The following is a 22515-nucleotide window of genomic DNA, read 5'->3' as shown; positions in this document are numbered from 1 at the left end:
ATGTTGCTCTCAAAGTGTACCAGATTGATGCATTTAACTTCAATATTTTAAGCAAAGGTTGAGTTCAATAATTTGTACGACCCTCGGAGGATGTTGTAAAAATTGAAAGGAAAAAGGTTCCCCACCCCTGCTGTGAATAATAATAAAAACCCTTGATTTTTAACTTAAAGGTGGGGTAGGTAAGTTTCAGAAACCGGCTCGAGATACACTTTTTGTTATATTCCATGGAATGCTCTTAACATCCCGATAGCAATGAATAGCTTAAGTGCTTTGACAAAAAATCCATAAAAAAAACGTCATCTGTAGAAGCCGTAATACTGTAAAAAGTACAACTTGACTCCATGTCAGCCCAGATTTACAAACTCCTGGCAGGACAAGCTCAAGCTCAATTCTCACACTGAATTTAACAAAAGTGAGTGGGGGACTGCAATATAAGAGGGACAGAAAGAGAAACTTTGAAACTGTTCAATTGTTATGATGTGTAAAGACTGATATTGTTCTATAATCGGCTGAAACTGTTAAGTCATGATGTGAAACGGTTAACAAAGAAAAAGGGACACTCAAGCTGCTGCTACACTTTATTGTATTTATCTCAAATTAAGCACTTTTAAGATGCATATATTTTCAAAAGCTATTTTATTTATTTTCTCTAGTTTATTTGTAAATGCAGCCCGAGAGGAACATTACACATATCCACAGTATTTAATGTTAATTGACAATATATATTGTTGTTTTTGAATTGTACTTTCTTTATTTGATTGGCAGTCAGCTGTTGATTACATACAGATGTTGATAAAGCTACAGGCTACTTCAATATATATCACACTAATTCATGAAGCAAGTTAGACATTTTGATGTTCCGGACCTTTGCATGGGGACATTTTCTCTAACTGGACCTCGTTGAATTTTAGTTGAAGACCCCTGCTCTACGACGTCGGCGTATGATCATTTTAAATAGTTTTACGTTAAAGTCAGTACTGACTCGGACGGAAAAATCTAACGTTTGCCTGTAAACTGTGTCCGCCCGGTTTGAAAAAGCAAGTCCGTACATCGACGACGTCGACAACAAACCTTAAACGGCACATTGAGAATAAGCACACGACTAGCCTTTCACGGTATGTGCGAGTGGCGAATAAAAAAGAGCGCCAAAACAGATCCACTACCACCCAAATCCTATTAACATCGTACAGGAGACAAATAATAGCTCGCAGCAACGTATTGAAAAAAGAACTATAAACTATAAATTAGTTCATTTTTGAAACCATGAACTTTAGTTCAACATTTTGAATTATGAACTATGAACTGAACTAGTTCATTTTAAAATTTGTGAACTGTGAACTGAACTAGTTCATGTATAAAGTGAACTTTCCCAACACTGTGTACCACACACACACATACACACTGCCTACCACACACACTTACAGCTCCGAAAGCATAATCAGGATACAGCCATTGTGTATTTTATTATGTGAAGCACTAAATGGTTTTAGAAAAATATCGACTCTTTGTTTGTAGATATCTAGTAAACTACAGCAAATAAAGAGAGTAGGCCTGTTATACTGAGTGATATATATTTTACACACTGCTCTGCTTTCTGCACGGGCCTCACAGCTGTTCTCTCTGTAAACATCGCGATGCGATGAAAGCAGTTTCTAAAATAATATCCAGAGGATGCATGCAGAGCTGTCATTGGCTGAGATAAGTCCGGCCGTGAGTCACGCCTCCACCGTTCCCGGAAATGCATCCGCGGAGGAGCCGTGGAGGAACCATCAGTGTATCCTCGGTTATAGCTCCTCCAGAGAGCCTCCTCGACGCTCGATCCTCGGTCCTCGGTGTGCATTTAGAGATATGAGATGTCCTTCAAAATGGCTCGCTGAAATTCATTTCCGGGTCACTACCGGAGGAACGAGGAGTCGAGGAGGGGACATTTGAGTATTGAGAAGCCTCTACACACGAACGCACACATGACCAATGAGGGCACGAGATAAGTTTGTGCACGAGATGGAAGGCTGACAGGCAGGTAGGCCATCCAGTTCTCATTCATAACACTCTGTTCGATGTCTCACTATGGGATGCGCCTCAACGTGTATGCAAACAGAAGCATCAATCTCATTACGCCAATCCTGATTGGCTGGTGAGCTTGACGTCAACGTCAGGGAATCCATCCACCCTTTAAGTAGCTTGCGCTACGACGCAACGTCATTCAAACACCTCTTCTCGCTTCAGAGCACATCTCGAATTATCAGTAACCGGGCTAGCTTAACGGTCCACAGACTGAACCCAAAGCTAACATTCGGTAGACGGGCGCTTGCCGGTTACTTTTTTGCTTTGCAAGAAGACTGAACAATATTAACACACCAGTTAATATTGTAATCTGCCTCGCCGTTTCTTTCTGTCGAAATAACGGTAAGGTTTGATTTTTTTCTTCAAGCTAGTAACATACCTGTTGCTAGTTTTTTCTTCCCTCCACACCGACACCACGGTAAAGAGGACGTTCTCTTTTCTCTCTCACACCAGAGGAGACAGAGATAAAAAAAGGTATTAACACACCAGTTAATATTCTTTAAAGAATAAAATCTACACCGTCGCCTTTTTTCCTTCCGGACTAACGGCAAGGTAGCATTTTTTTCTCAGTAACGTAGCTGTTACTAGCGCGTCCACTCCACGCCGACACCCCGGCGAACGAAGATGGACCCTTCTCTCCCTCACACCAGAGGAGTCAGGGACTCGGAGGCTCGGCTATGTGGCTGCGGGATTAAGATTTCAGGCACAGACTCACACCGGGTCTGCTCGTCCTGCCTCGGGCTGGACCACGCCCGGGAGGCTATCGATAACCCCGGCTCGTGCGGGCATTGTACCCGCTTCACCATTAAAAGCCTCCGCCGACGGTTAGCACGCCAAGCTAGCTTGTCGGGACGGGACCCCCTCATGTCCGCTGATTCGCCGGCCGGCAATCAAGACATGGTGACGTCCGCCGCAGAGATTGAGCCCCGCGTTGTGTCAGACTGGGGCTCAACAACAGCGACTGCCGCTGAACCGGAGCCCCACGCCGTGTCAGGCTGGGACCCGGTGGCGGCAAGAGCTGCGAGAGCGGAGCCCCGCGCTGTGTCAAGCTGGGGCTCCCAACTGGACCTCACCATGGTTCCACCCGCGGAGGATGTCCTGGATTTGGACTATATGGAGGACGAAGAGGATACCTCTGAGTTCCTCCTGTCTGGCGCTGCGTCCAGGCTGGACATCCCATGACCTGAAGTGGCCAAGGAGACCTCCAGATCTCGCTACGAGGGGAAGAACTTGCCCCACGCAGCGAGGGCGAAGAGGCAGCTCCTTCCAGTCTTTCCGGAGATGCTGGACGAGGTGTCGGTCTCGTGGAGAGACCGCCCCTTTAGCAACAAGGCCCCAATCCAGGGTGCCTCCTCCCTGGACTGTGACGGTATGGAGAGGCTCGGCCTGCTCCGCATGCCGCCCATGGAACCGCTGGTGGCAGCCCACCTCCAACCGAGGCTGGCTTCGACACCGAGCAGGAACCCCATGCTACCGGCAAAGGCACACCGGTTCCAGTCAGCGATGACCGAACGGGCCTATAAAGCCGCAGCTTTGTCCGCCAGGGCACTCAACGTCTCCTCGCTGCTGACCGCCTACCAGGCGGAGCTCTGCGAAGACATGTCGAGTGAACCTGAGCCTGCCGCGTGGGACGAGATCGCAGCGATCACGGCCTCCGTGTGCAGCGCTGTGCAGTCCAAGCCACGGGCAAAGCACTGGGAATGATGGTGGTACAGGAGAGAGCCAGGTGGCTCAACCTGACGAACCTTCCAGACCGGGAAAAAGAGGATGTTCTGGACATGCCTATTGTTCCCGAGGGCATATTTGGCTCCGCTCTAGCTTCAATGCAGCTGAGATGCGAGTCAAAAAGGAAGGGAGACGAGGCTCTCCAGCTCTGTCTCCCCCGAAGGGTCCAGCCGTCACCTTCAATGGTCCCGCAGCAGGCCTTCACTCAAGCTGTCTCACGTCCTGCCCGGTTCAAGATACCGAAGCAGCAGAGACCGCAGCCCATCCCGGGTCCCCAGCCCAGGCACGAGGCAAGGGGGAGCTGGTCAAGAAAATCTCCGGTTCCGGCAGCTGCCGCTCAGGCGCAGCTGACCCAGGTTTTCAGCCACCAGGCGAGGAAGAAGAAGCGGGCGGCCTGACAACCTCCTCTCCTCTCCTCGATGAAGGAGCTGGAAGTTCCCTGTTCCCCAGCTCCAGAGCACGTTCCAGTGTTAGATGCTCATGTGTTTTCGGGGTGCCACCATGCCCCCATCTTCCCGCCGCCTCGAGTGATGCCAGAACGTCATCCTCGAGTTCGCGCCATCAGGGAAATGGACTTAACATCGAAGACAGCAAGTTCCGCTGCCTGTTTAAGTCACACAAACACATGTCATCATTGTTGTTTCAGAATAAATCATTTTCCACTGTCGTTTCCAGGCTTGAAGCCAAGGGCGCAGTCAATACAAATGAAAATAAAAACAATAAAAACAATAAACAGTCTGTCGTCTGCCCCTCTTTTGAGAGCGGCTACGGCCTCTCTCAAAAGGCGGACAATAGACGGGATTGTGAAGGCACCACCGCCACGCGCATGCGCAGTGTCGGCCGGGGTTGTCAACCTGGGGTACCACAGTGTTCAGACACTAGAGGGCCCCATAACACAACAAATAGAGACACTGAGGGCAGACGACAGAGCTGTGACATCTCCGCTCGCTTTGAGAAGCGAAAAGTGGAGGATGCTCACAGATTCTGCTTGGGTTTTCAAGACAGTAACACGGGGCTACAGGCTCCAATTCGCTGTCACCCCCCCTCACTTCTCGGGCATTCTGTATTCACAGGCCCGGGGAGAGTCGGCCCATATTCTAGAGCAAGAGATTTTCTCGCTACTAGAAAAGAAGGCTATATTGATAATACCCGCCGAACAGAGTCAGAGCGGCTTTTATTCCAAGTATTTCCTCGTTCCCAAACGGGGAGGGAACGGAATTCGGCCTATACTAGATTTGAGAGCTCTGAACAAATATCTCAAAAGATACAAATTCAGAATGCTCACTCACACATCTCTGTTGCGTCTCGTGCGCCAAAACGACTGGTTCACATCAGTCGACCTGAAAGATGCGTATTTCCACATCCCAGTATATTATCCATACAGGAAATATCTGAGGTTCGCCTTTCAGGGTGTCTGTTACGAGTACAGAGTACTTCCCTTCGGTCTGTCTCTCAGCCTGCGAGTGTTTGTACGGTGTACGGAAGCCGCGATAGCCTCGTTAAGACAACAGGGTATTCGCCTGGCAACTTATCTGGACGATTGGCTCCTTCTCGCACAGTCGGAGCAAGAGGCTATTACGCAGACGAATGTCCTCGTAAAACACCTGCTCGACCTGGGTTTCGTAATAAACACAGAAAAGAGCATGTTGTCTCCAGCCCAGACTGTACTCTTCCTGGGGTTACGCCTGAATTCGGTGCCCTTTACAGCCCGCTTGTCAGCAGAGAGAGTGAAATCCTTCAGGGCTTGCCTCGTTCATTTCCAGCCACGCAAATATGTTCTCTTCAGGTCATGTCTGCGGTTGCTGGGGCTCATGGCGTCAGCCGTTCTGGTGGTACGACTGGGACGCTTACACATGAGGGAGTTTCAGCGCCGGGTAGCTGCCCTCAGATTGGACCCCACGCGCGCATGGAGAGTGATGGTCACTATGAAATGCGTAATGGCACTGCGCCACTGGCTACACCCGACTTTTCTAGTACGGGGCGTGCCTATGGGTGCTGTCCTATCGCGGAAGGTGGTCACCACAGATGCATGTCTGACGGGCTGGGGGGGTATATACGAAGGTCGACCTGTGAGGGGTCTCTGGAGCAGAGACCTCCAACGGTCACACATAAATTATCTGGAGCTTTTAGCGGTGTTCCTCACCCTGAAACGCTTTCTGCCTTTTCTCAGAGGACATCATGTCCTCGTGAGGACAGACAACACGACCACAATATCGTATATAAACCGCCAAGGGGGTTTGCGTTCTCTCCAGATACACATGCTGGCACGTAAACTGATCTTAAGGAGCTGCGGACGTCTCCTCTCTCTGAGAGCGACGCACGTACCGGGAGTGATGAACCTCGGGGCAGATCTGCTGTCCAGAGGTGCACCACTATATGCAGACTGGACTCTACATCCAATAATTGTGAGTCAGCTGTGGGTGCGTTATGGCCGAGCCGCGGTAGATCTGTTCGCATCAAAAGAAAATGCTCAATATCAGCTGTTCTTTTCAATGCGCGATTAAATGCACCGTTAGGCGTGGACGCGCTCGCGCACGTTTGGCCTCCGGTCCTTCTCTACGCGTTCCCACCCCTGGCTCTGATACCCCCAACTCTGGCCAGAGTGAGAGAACAACGCCACACACTTATCCTGATAGCTCCACACTGGCCTGCAATGTACTGGCTGGCGGAGATATATCAGCTGCTGTGTGGGCAGCCGTGGCAGCTCCCACTACGCAGGGACATACTGTCTCAGGCGGGGGGGGGCGATCTTTCACCCACACCCAGAGCGCTTGGCTCTATGGGCCTGGCCCGTGAGTGGTACAATCTGAATACAGTGGGGCTCCCTCAGAAGGTGATAAACACTATTCAGAGTGCGAGAGCTTCCTCCACCAGGTCTCTCTATGACTGTAAGTGGAGGGTGTTTGAGTTTGTGTTTTGTTCTTTCAAAAAGGACACATCTCTTGTCAATGTCCTGTCGGGGTGATTATATCATTTCTACAGGACTTAATTGATAAACACAGAGCTTTCTCTACGATCAAAGTGTACCTGGCTGCTATTGCTGCATGCCATGTGGGCTTTGAGGGAAAGATGGCTAGCCAACATCCTTTGGTCTGCCGTTTTATGAAAGGGGCTCGCAGGCTCCTCCCTGTTTCCAGGTCACTGGTGCCGTTATGGGACTTGGCAGTGGTTTTAGATGGGCTCACTCGACCTCCATTTGAACCCCTGGAAGAAGCTGACATGAAACACCTGTCACTGAAGACAGTGCTGTTACTGGCTCTGGCATCTGCCAAGCGAGTCAGTGACATTCATGCGCTCTCTACATCCTTTATGCACTCAGTTTGCCCCGGGGCAAACGAGAGTGTTGCTGAAGCCCAACCCTGCCTTTGTACCTAAGGTGGTTGGTCATGTACCCCCATTGACATTGTGGCATTTCCTCCGCCGCTGTGTTCCTCTGAGGAACAGCGGCCAAATTTGCTGTGCCCAGTCCGTGCTTTACGCATCTATATGGACAGGTCAAAAGAGTTTCGTTGTAATGACCAACTCTTTGTGTCCTGGGCTAACCCTCAGAAGGGCAAGCCCGTTACCAGGCAACGGCTCTCCCACTGGATTGTGGAAGTGATTGCTCTGGCTTATACGAGTCAGGGTTTGCAGGCACCAACGGGCCTGCGTACTCATTCTACTCGTGGACTGGCTACATCCTGGGCTTTGTTCAAGGGTGTTTCCATCCAAGACATTTGTGCAGCAGCGAGCTGGTCCTCGCCGCTCACTTTTGTCCGCTTTTACAGGCTAGATGTCTCTGCTCCAAGTGTGGCCCGCGCAGTGCTGGGCCCGTGTTGAGACAGGGTTCTACCTGTTAAGTTATGGTTGTTTTGGTGATTTTCGAGATAAGCATGTCGAGCAATACGGGAGTTTCAATATCCCATAGTGAGACATCGAACGGAGTGTTATGAATGAGAACTATAGGTTACTTACGTAACCCCAGTTCTCAGAGTAACATGAAGTGAGATGTCTCACCAGACGGCCCTTCTTGCTAAGGCGAAGCGAGAAGAGGTGCTTATTTTGAATGACGTTGCGTCGTAGCGCAAGCTACTTAAAGGGTGGGTGGATTCCCTGACGTTGACGTCAAGATCACCAGCCAATCAGGATTGGCGTAATGAGATTGATGCTTCTGTTTGCATACGCGTTGAGGCGCATCCCATAGTGAGACATCTCACTTCATGTTACTCTGAGAACTGGGGTTACGTAAGTAATCTATAGTTATTTTAGCCTGGCCGGCTAAAAATGATTGGTCGTGCTTTTTACAGTACTACGGCTTCCACAGTTGACATTTTTTTATGGATTTTTTGTCAAAGCACTTCAGATATTCATTGCTATCGGGATGTTAAGAGCATTCCATGGAATATAACAAAAAGTGTATCTCGAGACGGTTTTCTCAAACTTACCTACCCCACCTTTAATGGAGCAAGAATTGCGACTTTATTATTCATCATAAACAAATAAATAAACAAATGCCACTCTATAAAGTTTGATGCAAAGTGTTTTTAAGGCTGTAATGTTAACAATGAGTAAGATTTGTTTTTACATTTAAACAAAACTTTGTTTGGGACACATTTAGTTTGAAGCCCCATGCAGTTACCTACCTGGCCTGAAGGGGAAGCCTGCAACTGATGCTTTTGGTATTCCACCCATCGTTTGCTCCACTCATATGTTTGACTAAATGACTGGCAGTTGTTACACACACGTGATTGATTAAGGTAATGGTTGCATGTTTGGGATGAAACGGACTCCTCTAGTTTAATGTTGTTGTCAGAAATTGAACCAACAGAGCTGATTAGTTTGACTTGCTGTTGTTTTATTAGATAATGTCATGATAAGCTACTAAATGCTACTGACAGTGCTACCTTATATATTTTCAAAGCTAGCTCACCTGCTATCGGCCCTGTTGTGTCGCTTCCGGACAGTTTATGAAGGAATAATCCTGTTTGTGTCCCAAATGAGACACCGGTTTCTCGAAAGTTAGTTAATCCAGTTGTTATCCTTATCCCACTCTTCAACCCTGTTTTCTCCTCATTGCCGTCTCCAGGGTGAAAACAACTCTTTCAAAAGGATGAATTAGTCACCCCTGAGATGAGGAGGGTCTCTGCTTTCTGTAAGTAGGCTAATTGCTGTTTGTTGTACTAACATGCTTAATGATATTTGTTGTGTAGTGGGTGTGCTAGATTTACTGCTGGGACATTGGACTCTGTTGGCTTCATCATATCTGCTGCTTTGTTCGTACTGCATGTTTAGTATTTGTTTTAGGATGCTTGTTTTCTTTTAGGTGTTGTCTCCTGTGCATTATGAGGCTTTGATATTTTTGTTTAAGGAAGGTAGTTGTGATATATGATGAATACTCATGTTCGGGTTATGTGCTATGGACTGTTTTGTTTGCCTCTGTTAAATGTTTTTGTCCATTTACACAATTGTGTTTATGTTATATTGACTTTAGATAAGTCAACAGGCTTGGCAGTCATTCAGAAAATGTACATTTCTCCTCAATATTTTAAACCAGCCAAACCTATATTACTAGAAATATAACTGAAAGGAAATGCTGTTACACTAAGCTTGCTGATTGTCATCTGCTCCTTAGAACACTAGATATACATTCAATATATTGTCTGCTATTGTCAATCAGGAAGGTTAATCGATATCTGTTGCCCTAATGTGAAAACTTACTTTGCTACATAATTGAAAGCTCTGCTGCATAACAGGTTGATTACTGAATTTATATTTATACATTTTGTTTCCCTTGATTGACTGAAAGATTAAAAAACAAACATTTATTGCAATACCGTATGGTTAACCTTAATGCTCTGGAGGGAATAATCATTTTGGCATAATCTTTCACATTGTCATTTGAAAATATATAAAAAATGATTATGTGTGTACCAAACTCAGACCTTAAGTCTGTAGATTACCATTTATGCACCATACTTACTTCAGGATGGTATTTTAAAACATATTTTCCTTGTAAAATATTACACCACCTGCGATTTGGATATTGCACTACTCCATTATGCAATCACAATGAAATTCTGATTAATTATTCAGCCATAGATTGTGTATTGTCTTAAGTAGCTGGAAGTACCATTTTCACTTTTCATCATAGGTGCTACCATCTACCTTCACTGCATCAAAAAAAGGTAGGAGCTTTGTCCCACTCTCTCATAGTCCCAGGTCACTCACCGATGTGCCCCCAGGTTAATACAGCTGATTCCCAGGTTGTAGCGGGACCTGATAAACCCCGGCTGCAGCTCTAGGGCCCTCGTGTAAGCCTCCACCGCCTCCTCGCTTCGGTCCCCGTTTGCCAGCGTGGCCCCCAGGCGGTTCCATAACAAGTAGTCCTGGATGAAAGGTGAGTGGTGGGGTTGGTTGATGGATAAGCAATGTCAGAGGGTGAAGATGAAAGATTTGTTTTGAGATGACTTGACTTATGAACTCTTCAGCAACACCTCTTCAGTTATTTTATTACATAAGTAAGAAAAGTACATTTCTGCAACTAGGATACAATTGTTACAAAAGACAAAGTTTGTTGGTGTTGTGAGGTGGAATCATGGAGTTCTTGTCTTCAACACCTCTGCAGTCATTGCATTCAGCTTGTTCCGGTTACAATTCCTTCAGTGTTCATTGGAGGTCTAGAATCTTCCCATCTTTTTCTTCTCTTAACTTAACTTCCAGACGTCCGAGGTTGTCGGATGATGAGGGTCAAATACATAAAAATGACCAAGACCTAAAATGTTTCCTTAATATGTGTATACATATATTTATGGAAGCTTCTGGAACACAACCACAATGCTGACGCAAGCACACATGGGATACTTCCTTATGTTTTCCTCGCTTTCCCCCTCCAAAAGTCCTGATCAAACAGATGACAGTTGGTTTAACACAAAAGCAAGAGTGAAATAGAGCTGAATAATCTGTGCTAACGCTCAGCCTTGTATATGAGATGACAGCATGACAAATCAGTGTTAGAAACTGTTTTTATGCTTAACTTTTTATGCACTCACAACAGGGAACTGTTTGGAGAATTATGCAGCTTCCTGCTTTGAAGTCACCTAACAAGGGTATTTTGAGGATAGGTGAGTTACATCACACTGTGTCCTTGCCGTCGTTTCCCACCTGCAGGTAGACAGCACATCCAGAGGTCATGTTCTGCTACAGTATAGGGGTCCTTCATCTTTGGCTAAGCCTAGCAGCGGGATATAATGATCAGCCTTTGTGTTCAGAGCTATTTATTCCAGCAGGGGAGCAGATATTACCAAGTCAAATGTGTGAGGTTGGATTTAACAGTGAGTAATGTTCTTACCGGCCTGGGACAGAGCTGGGAGGACAGAGACTGATTTGCATGAAGGAGATGGGGGAAATGTTTGTGCTTGTAAGTGTGTGAGTGTGTTTATGATGTTTTTTGTTGTATGAACCATGCGTCAGTCTGTTTTTAGTTTGTGTGTGTGTGCTCTATATATTGCTCTTCTCACAGAGCCTATGTGCCAGTCAAGAGTTCACGAGGCCAGATTTAGCTGCTCCTTGCTTCACGTATTGCTGTGACAGTTTGATGTGCTTCACTGCGTCTGTTTGCATGAGGTCTCTTTTGATATGTGTGGCTCTAAGAATATGTGCACATGATTCATGTCTGCTCTATGTGTTTGCATTGGAACATCTGGTGTGTGACGGATCATGTTTTTGTGTGTGTGTGTGTGTCTGAGTTTGTGTGTGTTTTATAGTAGATCTTAAAGTGTTTCTCAGTGGCCAAAACCGTGGGTTGTATCCAATATTATGCATTTTATTATTATTGCACATATTTTAGTGCTTTCACTACAAAGTTAAACAAAATGCCACAGCCATATTATCTTAGTAAGGGAAATCAGGTTGCACGTTGACCCTCCAAGATGATCAAATACGGATTGTCATGCTGGGTTTATATTTATATACAATAATACATACAGAAGTATACCATTAAATACCAAAAACGATTTTGTGAGTTTATTTGTATTCCTTTAATTGTTATACGGTAAGCATAACACTCAGTTTAATAATTTTGTGGTGCTCGGAAATGTTTAATTACACCCTGTAACGTAACTTCCTATGAGCAGCCATCAGTCAGGATATACAAATCACTGTTCTTTGAATTTTATCAGGCGAAAAATAAGAAGTATTGGCTGTGAGAGAATACTGGAAGTATGAGATGTACTAGAATATTCGAATAAGCCACTGATCATCCATAAATAGTTCTTCATGAAAGGTGCAGAGTTTACACCATTGGCACCGCTTAGTGCCAGCTAGAGTCAACCAGCTGTCAGACATGTTGTCTCTGCAGGAACCCAGTGCTTTCCATGTGTTCACCAACCACAGCCTACAGTCAGCTGGTCAGGTGGTGTTCAGATCTCTGCCAGTGTGACCCCGAACTGAATGGCAGCATGGCAGGATACCACTAGCTTAGTAGTGTTTGTTTTGAACTGACCCTCTTAAGGATTTTATTTTTAATTTTTTATCTTCTTATGTTGTACTTTGTGTATTCTTCCTCAACTTATAACAAAATGGGTGAAAATGATCATTTAAAAGATTACTTGTTTTGTTCCACTGAGGCTAGAATTTTCCAATTAAATTATTTCTGCATGCAGAGCATCCATTCCTCTGACAAGTGTTTGTACAACTACTGCTCCACTCCAATCTGTGTGTGTAGTTGCGTGTGTGTCCTACCTCAGGCCGCACTGACAGCGCTGTGTTGAAGGCATCCACAGCTTCTTGAACTCTCTCCGCTAACGTTGTAGAGCACCCCGAGGCCCGTCTGCAAATCTGGGTCGATGCTTTCAGAGTTTTGCTGAACTGCTTCCAGGAAGAGCTCTTTGGCCTCAGATTGTAGGGAGCTGTGGACACACACACACACACACACACACACACACACGCACGCACGCACGCACACACACACACGCACACGCACGCACACACACACACACACACACACACACACACACACGCACACGCACACACACACACACACACACAGCTAAGGATTCATGTGACTTAAGGCTTCTGAGTGAGCGCTCTTAAGATCGCAAAATTATGATGTGCGATCTTAAGAGATTGAAGACTTGCTGTATGTCAACTTTTATTTGAGTAAGAAAACAAGACGGAGATTGACAAGAGGGTAAAGGAGAGATAAAGTGACGAAAAGAGGAAGCAAGAGAAAATAAGAGCAAGGAAAAATGCAAAGTTTATTGAGAAGGACCTCAGTTTTTTTTTTTTTTTTTCCTCTGTGTTGGAAGAACAATTTATTTTACAGCTAAATGCTACATTTTTTGTTCTCATCAGGTCTAAAGAATTGTGAAACTCTCTACCTATTCGCTTGAAATACTCCACCTTTCGTGTTTTCCCACGTTGTTGGCAGTGGACACCTTGCGTGGGGAGTTAGGGGATCCCATCAGGTGGGTCTTGGACTTCAGCAGGTGCTTGTACTTCGGGCTGTGCTGCAGCCAGCGGAGCAGAGTCTCACAGGCCTCGTTGCGCATACCAGTGTTGGTCAGGCTCACTGCCAGAGCCATGAGGGCTGTGAGGTTGTTAGGGTGGAGCTCCAAACACCTGGATGGAGACACGACATGGGAGAAAAGAGACGCTGTAAGGTGTACACTTCAAAGGAATATCTAGATTTGACAGGCATTAATTGGGACAGGCCACAGCAAGGGAACATCAGGCGGAGGCTAATGATTTCTGGGTCATGAGGAATGAGCTGCACCTCTCCAGCAGAGGACAGTTTGCATTCTGCTCTCAGCATTGGGGTTGGATGATTTGCGTAGATTTTGCATTTGAAAAAAATGCGCCTTGTGATTGTTCCGGAGCTAGAGATGGAAAGTGTGTTTGTAGCAGGTGCAAAAGTTATATCATATATTATCTAATTTTGACTCGACTAAAGTCAATAATGATTTCTGTAATTAAAAAGCAGCAATTTGTCGGATAAACAACTCTAGGATTAGTTAAGAGACTGGAGGAGAAGCCACAAACAAGATTTAGCTTTCATCAAGATAATTTGAAGACTGATTTGCTACACTTCCTTCAAACCCTCATAATCTCAGTCAAACCAAATAATTTCTGCCCCCCCCCACTGTGATTTGCTGTTAGTGAAGATTACATAAACTTTAGTTAAGGACACTAAAATCCACCGTACACTTTCAAGGGTGTGTTTTTATTATAAAATTGTAAGCATTAATTAAATTATTCCATCTTTTTCTCAAGCCAAGAGTGACAAGACAACAATGTTATCCAGGCTGGTTTGTTTGTGTACAGAATTTACTGGCTCCTATAAATAACAGAAAATAACCACACATCAGTCACATTTGTTTGTCCAAAGCTGTGGAGACGAAGCTCACATCTTTTTTTAGCATCAAAAGTGAAGCATCAAATAACAAAGACTAGACGAAAGCCAAGCAACATTTTTATTTTCAGCATATTTGTATTCTTCTCTGTGACAATATTTAGTGTAAAAAAAAGCTGAATAGAGCAGGATAACACGGTGCTGGCCAAGTGAAGTGTTGCCAGTGTAGCAACAACAGGACTCATGCCAGTTAAACATCTAATCTCACTCCGTACCCAAACAGTCCCCTCACAGATGGAGCTATTACATAACGAACAAACTAAAATGTATCTGAGAATCTTTTGGATTAAGTGAGACTCACTTAATTAAACATTTGTTGTAATCCCTTTTTTTAAATCAACTTCATTACTATATTTATATGTAGCGGAATGGACCATATATGTTGCACTTCAATATGTAACTGTTTTTCTCCTGAATGGCTGTCTCTTGTGTTTTCAGTTTTCTTGTCAGTGTTTACACTCTCAGATTGCTGCCATTTCTGGCTTCAGCAGTGTGATGAATAAAAGTGGGCCACCTCCCATCGTAGACTCATACCGTGGCTCTCTGCAATCACCATCCATATGGGGTGTCTCTATTTTAAGAATAAAATTGTTTCCTTCCAATTGCCGGGTGGTTAAGTAATACAGTGAAATAAATTGTTCAATGGTGATGCCGTTTTTCTCGGGACTATAAATAGAATTTATTGCTGATTAGTCTTCTGCTAGAAAGCTCATTTAAACCTCTCAGGCAAATGTTCCTACTTGTGCAAACATGTGGTTTCTTCAACAATAAAAGCTGACTGCTCTTCTAAGTCTGAGAGCATTTTTTGGATTTGAAATGGGAATTTGATGCAGTTGTTTCTCCTTACCTTTGGAGAGAGACGATCGCTGATTGCTCATTCTCATTTTCTGCCTGCGTGGTACCCAGCACTTGCCAAGCCTACAGGGGAACAAAGACAGGTAAAAGTAAACAGCCATATGGAAACCTGGGCTCCGTAGACGGGATTCTCATGGGTCTGAATCACAGTTACAATGGCTCTGATACTGCTGTCTGGCACTTTGAGTGTTCGTCTAGAACAGAGTGAGGGATGCGTGTCTTTCCGACACATCAACACAGAGGAGCTACAGTGCATTTAAACTTTCAGAACTTCACCAAATGTTAAACCTTAAAGGTGAGATAGGTACGTTTGAGAAACCGGCTCGAGATACACTTTTTGTTATATTCCATGGAATGCTCTTAACATCCCGATAGCAATGAAGATCTTAAGTGCTTTGACAATCTGTGGAAGCCGTAGTACTGTAAAAAGCACGACCAATCATCTGAGCCGGCCCGGCTAAAGTAACTGGATGGCCTACCTGCCTGTCAGCCTTCCATCTGTGCACACAAACTTATCTCGTGCCCTCATTGGTCATGTGCGCCTTCGTGTGTGTTGGAGGAGGGGCTCTGCAAGGAAGTGGCAGATTTTTCCCGGTTGTGTATTTTCAAATTCTAGCGCACTCGAGCTGGTTTCTCCAAAATTACCCACCCCACCTTTAATGAGGTCAACAAGGGTGCATACATTTATGATTACATTTAGTTTAGAGCGTTGTCCTTAGAAACACTCAGGTAACCATTAAATCATCTGAGAAATGTGTCAGTCACTGAATTAAGTTATCAGAGATGACTTACTGACATGCTGCTTTATCTCTCTAAGAAATGTAGGTGACAGTTTAGGTGAAGACTCATTTGGGTTTTGGACTCTTCATTGGACAAAACAATATGTTGAAGACTTCAATCCCAGTTTTCCAGAGCCCAAAGTGACACCTTCAGATTTCTTGTTTTGTCTACCAAGTGCAAAACCACCAAATATATATAATTTACTATAATGTATAAACATAGAGATAATCCGCAAATCTCCCTTGAGAAGTTACTACCAAGAAATGTTTTGCATTTTTACCATTTTAACCATTAATTAAATGTTTAACTGATCCTCAAAATAGTTGAAGATTGATTTTCTATCTGACTGAAAGATGAATTCTTCAAAAGGTTGTTGAGTTTACGCTCAGTAAATGTTGAATGTCACTGTGTGAGAGGCACTGCGGTTGATCTTTGTGCAGTGCCTCGGCAGGGACATGCAAATGAGGTTTCCCTTGATCAGCACAAGAGGGCAGACAATGATGTAACTAACCTCAAATCCAAATGTGAGATTAAGAGATTGCTCCTCTGTTTGTGTGTGAAAGGGCATACTTAATAACCTGTTCTAAAGCTAATCTCTGTAGATGCTTTTTTGTTCCCGCTCTTCGAAATGAGGGTCGAAATTATTTCTGAATGATTCAGAGGTCTTCACAGTGGGGCAAATAAGCCACTAAGCGCCCTAGGATGAATTTTGGAATCGTATTAGTTCCATACACCGCGGGATAATCCTCCCCTCTGAATAACTGGCACATTTCTGTATATTCAAGGGGATTCTGAAAGTACTTTGTATGAAGGCTTTGCTCTTCCAGCCTGCAAAGAGGTCACTCCTTTAGAAACGGGGAGAATACAAAAAGGAGAAAAAAGCTTCAGAATGAGCTATTATTCAGCTCACTGGGCAAATGGAAATTCTCATCATGAGTATGAACAAGTTGACTATTTTTGCTACAGTAAACCGCTCTTTATCAAGAACAAAACATCCTTTGCACTCTACAGGCCATCAGCGTCTAGCCTGTGGGTGCTGCCTCCTAAATCTGCCTGTGTGGTCCGTGAGCCATTCTGCCTCTATCTTCTATCAATGAGAACCAGTTATTGTGGTTGTATTGAGCCAAAACGTTGCACTAAAAACGAGAAGACTCGGAGTGCAGTTTTATTGGCCATATTGTAAATGTGCCCCATCCCAAAATACATGTGTCTGTGTGTTTTGAATTAATTCACCTCAGAATCTTGAGGGTCCTGCAGGACGGCTCCTTCCAGCATAAGCACAGCATTTTGCAAGTCTCCCTCTCGAGACTTCTTTTGTCCCTCTTCAAATGCGTTAGGCAAGTCTTTGTAAGGATTATCTGTGTGGAAGTAGTAACCCTGTAAGCAAAAAACGAAATATAAGGACATATACATTGTCAGTTTTTCTCTCTTTCATATTCAAATGAAAACCAGGGCTACTGTCCTGTGCAGTTGCATATTTAGGAAAGCTCCAGCAGCAGCAATTGATCTTTTCTGCTGCACATCAAACCTGGGCTGAGCTCCCCCGGGTTTGTCTGTTCTCTTTAAATGTTAAACTTTGCATTTTCAAACTGTGATTACCCTGGTGTGTTGTTGACCGCTTCTGGGCGCAATGACTTTGAAATAGCTGTTCTTTAAGAACTAGTTCTGCACGGGGATCAATCAGTGAGCCCAAGAGGTCTGATCTCGTATCATTTCCTCATACGCTCAGCTGATATTACTGACTACATTATACTGCCCAACTATATGCACTGCCCTCTTAGGTCTACCACTGATATACATAGGGTGTAATATAGGCTATTTAACGTTGGTTTTTAACAATGTAGTTATGTTAAACATAACTACATTGTAATAAGCTCAGCAATATTAAGGAGTTGAACTCCCTGGTAAACCTTAACACTGTACAAACAGGATATCACTCGGCCTTCAGTTTTGAGCTTGGTTTCAAATGATCACTGTCTGGTAATATTGAAATTTCCACACCAGACTACAGAGTTTAAAAGAACAGTTTGACATTTTTGTGAGTTGCTTTTTTAGAGTAGCACGATTTTCTCAGCTAATATTCTGCAAGGGAGATACTGTATTTAGGTGTATTTCCCAAACTGTTGAACGCCTCCTTTCAGGCGCAAATAGAGGGCCACAGTGACGCGTCCTAAAACCCGGAAGTAAACTCCTTCCGGTTCCTTCGACAAAAACCAATGCAATTTCTCCATAGGATTTTGGAAAATAGCTCGAAATAAGGTCTGTGGTTGACACAAATTGAAGAGACAGATCACGTTTTGTTCAGCCGGATACTATCCACATGTCTACCCTACTTTTATAATTTTCGAATCATAAATCTATCGATTAGATTTATGACTAGAAAATTACTACAATAACTACAAGGAACCGGAAGTGGTAAAATGCTAACTTACTTCCGGGTTTTAGGACGCGTCACTGTGGCACTCTATAGAGGGGATGGTTTATAATTTTTCCCTTTTTGGAATTGAGCATGATTCAGGTGTATTTATATCTTATTCCAAAGTACAATAAACTTGCTGTATACCACATAAAATGTGCTTGGAAACTAATTGTACAAGAAAGCTCTAGATGGGCATTGTTTACTCTGCAGTGGCTATAAATCCTGTGCATCTCTACATCAGTGTCATCAGGGGAGATTCCTGCACGTGTTGCTGATTGTAACAGTGTAATGGTAGTGACCTTCTCATGTGGAGAGACAGAGGAGGGAATCTGCGCCTGCTCGTTTTCCGTCAGCCAGTTCCTCCGAGCCAGCTCTTCCCACTCGGCCTGCATCTTATCCCAGAACTCGGTATCTGACTGCAGATGTCAGAGAGAGAGAGGGAGACAGTGGGAGGATAGATGGTGGAGATGTGAAGAGGAGAAGAAGTGATTAGTGCACAGTGGAACAACCGCTTCTTTAATTTCCCATCATCCTGTCTGTCCGGCTAAATGGCTTTAACCTATGGACCGCCACACTTCCGATGAGTCATCACATCTGCAAGTCGTATCAGAGCTTAAAGGAATCCACACATAATGCAAACACATGGATAGCCCCGGCATGAACAATCATATCACAAGATAACAACCTACTTTCACTTTTAAATTGATTGACAGGTATTTTTAAAATGCAAATTAAATATGACTAATTATAGGTAATTAAATTAACACTTAACATGAACTAAGTCTAAAGTACTATAATTTATGACGCCGCTAAAGATGAGTTAACATTAATGTTTGTTTACAGCTGGAAAACAGCCTGGTATTTTCTTGTCAGATTGGGGCTTTAACATCTCTATTAGCTTGACATTTGAACTGTTATTTGTTGGCATTTCAGTTAACTGACTGAATCCTCGAAGGTTAGCGGCTGGGTATGCCAATCCTTCTCCTGAAGCTTTTGATTTTCTGTCAGCCAGGACATTAAGATGGTAGATTGAGGGCCTATATTGGTTATGCATTTAATTTCTTCCAATAGCATCATTGTTTGAATTTGTCCCAATATACAGTGACTATTTTGGTGTTTTGCCACCATTATTTTCTTTGCCTGTATTGGGATTCAAAAATATAAGTTACTGTGAATGGATGTAACAAGCTGACTCAGTAAAGAGAAGGAGAAGTCAGAGTTAAGACAGAACATGTTGGAACGAGATTATGCTATAAAACAAATCCTACATTAAACTGCTGCTAGACAATGTTTTACACTTCAGAAATCAGCTGTTTTAATCTCAGTTATGTTGCCTGGATGATGAGTTTGCTTCATATTATAACTGTCGAATATTGAAGACATTGTTCATTTGTACTTTTCCTCAAACCCAGGATTCGATTAGATTTCAGTGAAAATGTTGTGTGTGTGTCATTTGTTCAATTTATCAGCTAGCTAGAAGAAAATGAATAACCTAAATCTAGATCAGACCATACGAGTGGTTTGGAAAAATTGCAGTCAAAAGGCAAAGCAGAGTGATGAGCAACTCGAGGAAATATAATCTCGAGTCAGACGTACAATTTTCCTCTTGAGCCTGATTGCTTATTGAATTGGTGTGGGTTAAGTGTTGTGGAAAAACTCAAGTTTTCATATTCAATCTTGGACTGAAGGTTAATTTGGTTCTATGTACACTGAACAAAAATATAAATGCAACACTTTTGTTTTTGCTCCCATTTTTCATGAGTTGAACTCAAAGATCTAAAACATTTTCTATATACACAAAATAACAATTTCTCTCAAATATTGTTCACAAATCTGAAAAAATCTGTGATAGTGAGCACTTCTCCTTTGCCGAGATAATCCATCCCACCTCACAGGTGTGGCATATCAAGATGCTGATTAGACAGCATGATTATTGCACAGGTGTGCCTTAGGTTGGCCACAATAAAAGGCCACTCTAAAATGTTCAGTTTTATCACACAGCACAATGCCACAGATGTCGCAACTTTTGAGGTAGCGTGCAATTGGCATGCTGACAGCAGGAATATCCACCAGAGCTGTTGCCCGTGAATTGAATGTTCATTTCTCTACCATAAGCCGTCTCCAAAGGCGTTTCAGAGAATTTGACAGTACATCCAACCGACCTCACAACCGCAGACCACGTGTAACCACACCAGCCCATGACCTCCACATCCAGCATGTTCACCTCCAAGATCGTCTGAGACCAGCCACTCGGACAGCTGCTGCAACAATCGGTTTGCAAAACCAAAGAATTTCTACACAAACTGTCAGAAACCGTCTCAGGGAAGCTCATCTGCATGCTCGTCTTCCTCATCGGGGTCTCGACCTGACTGCAGTTCGTCGTCGTAGCCGACTTGAGTGGGCAAATGCTCACATTCGATGGCGTCTGGCACGTTGAAGAGGTGTTCTCTTCACGGATGAATCCCGGTTTTCACTGTTCAGGGCAGATGGCAGACAGCATGTGTGGCGTCGTGTGGGTGAGCGGTTTTCTGATGTCAATGTTGTGAATCGAGTGGCCCATGGTGGTGGTGGGGTTATGGTATGGGCAGGCATATGTTATGGACGACGAACACAGGTGCATTTTATTGATGGCATTGTGAATGCACAAAGATACCGTGACGAGATCCTGAGGCCCATTGTTGTGCCATTCATCCACGACCATGACCTCATGTTGCAGCATGATAATACACGGCCCCATGTTGCAAGGATCTGTACACAATTCCTGGAGGCTGAAAACATCCCAGTTCTTGCATAGCCAGCATACTCACCGGACATGTCACCCATTGAGCATGTTTGGGATGCTCTGGATCGGCGTATACGACAGCGTGTTCCAGTTCCTGCCAATATCCAGCAACTTGGCACAGCCATTGAAGAGGAGTGGACCAACATTCCACAGGCCACAATCAACAACCTGATCATCTCTATGCGAAGGAGATGTGTTGCACTGCGTGAGGCAAATGGTGGTCACACCAGACACCAGACCCCCCCAATAAGGCCTTTTATTGTGGCCAGCCTAAGGAATACCTGTGAAATAATCATGCTGTCTAATCAGCATCTTGATATGCCACACCTGTGAGGTGGGATGGATTATCTCGGCAAAGGAGAAGTGCTCACTATCACAGATTTTTTCAGATTTGTGAACAATATTTGAGAGAAATGGTTTTGTGTATATAGAAAATGTTTTAGATATTTGAGTTCATCTCATGAAAAATGGGAGCAAAAACAAAAGTGTTGCATTTATATTTTTGTTCAGTGTAGATACATATTGAGCTCATTGGATGTCTTCAAAAATAATTTAATTGTTTGAAAACTGTAATTTTAAAGGTGTTATTTTTAGTCATTTTAATCATGTTATCCAAAATATACTTTAATTGTTTCGTAGATGCTCAAAAGAAATGAATACATCAACAATATACAGTATATCAGTTTTTTCAAATTTTAATTTCGATAAAACTTCCTGTTGGTTTGTTTCCAGCCAGAACCAGCCAGTCATTGGTTCATTAAGTAAACACACCTCCAAAAACTGGAGTTTGAGAGTTTATAAGAAGTCCTAAAAACCTGTTCACCTGCATCTCAGGAGACGGCTAAAAATAGAACCTTCATTAATTTTAGTGATACCGGTTAGTGGTACCTTCTCTTGTCACTTATCACACCTGCTATTTACCTGCCTTAGCCAAGAGGAGTTGAAACAGCTTCAGTGTGTTAAAAACGGCATCAAGGGATTTAACTATGAAACAGGTCCATCTAACTGTCCAATTGTACTTTCCTTAAGTCGCACACACAGAGACTTCAGACTTGACTTGGACTCGTGACCAAAATACTTCAGACTCGACTTGGACTCGTGTGTTGGGACTCGTGAACAATCATTGTGTTTTCTATTTTTGGCGTATTAAAGGTGGGGTAGGTACATTTGAGAGAAACCGGCTCGAGATCGCTAGAATTTGAAAATACACAACCGGAGATAATCTGCTAGAGGCTGCTACTTCCTTATAGAGCCCGCCTCCTCCAACACACACGAACGTGCACATGACCAATGAGGGCACGAGATAAGTTTGTGCCCAGATGGAAGGCTGACAGGCAGGTAGGCCATCCAGTTATTTTAGCCGGGCTCATTACGCAGACGTGCGCGCCTCTGTTACTACCTCGTAGTAACACAATAGCGACTGGCGGCACACCTGCGGCTGTACCGCTTGTAATTAGGTTCAACTACAAAAACTTCGAACAAAACGCCGGCGGCACCAACAAA

The 22515-nt window shown here is 44.0% G+C and overlaps 1 protein-coding gene across 1 annotated transcript in view; it reads right to left on the bottom strand.

Moving 5' to 3' along the window:
- pex5la (peroxisomal biogenesis factor 5-like a) overlaps positions 1-22515 on the bottom strand; it is a 124707-nt gene that overhangs the window by 7120 nt on the left and 95072 nt on the right. The window contains 7 exon segments of the mRNA XM_034080648.2: positions 9997-10154; positions 12508-12549; positions 12551-12674; positions 13168-13386; positions 15024-15094; positions 17045-17188; positions 18530-18646. Coding sequence (XP_033936539.1) covers positions 9997-10154; positions 12508-12549; positions 12551-12674; positions 13168-13386; positions 15024-15094; positions 17045-17188; positions 18530-18646 — 875 coding nt within the window.

Source organism: Pseudochaenichthys georgianus, chromosome 4, assembly GCF_902827115.2.
Source record: "Pseudochaenichthys georgianus chromosome 4, fPseGeo1.2, whole genome shotgun sequence".
Classification (NCBI taxonomy): Eukaryota; Metazoa; Chordata; class Actinopteri; order Perciformes; family Channichthyidae; genus Pseudochaenichthys; species Pseudochaenichthys georgianus.
Note: the sequence above shows the minus strand (reverse complement) of the source record. Positions and strands in the feature narration are given on the sequence as shown.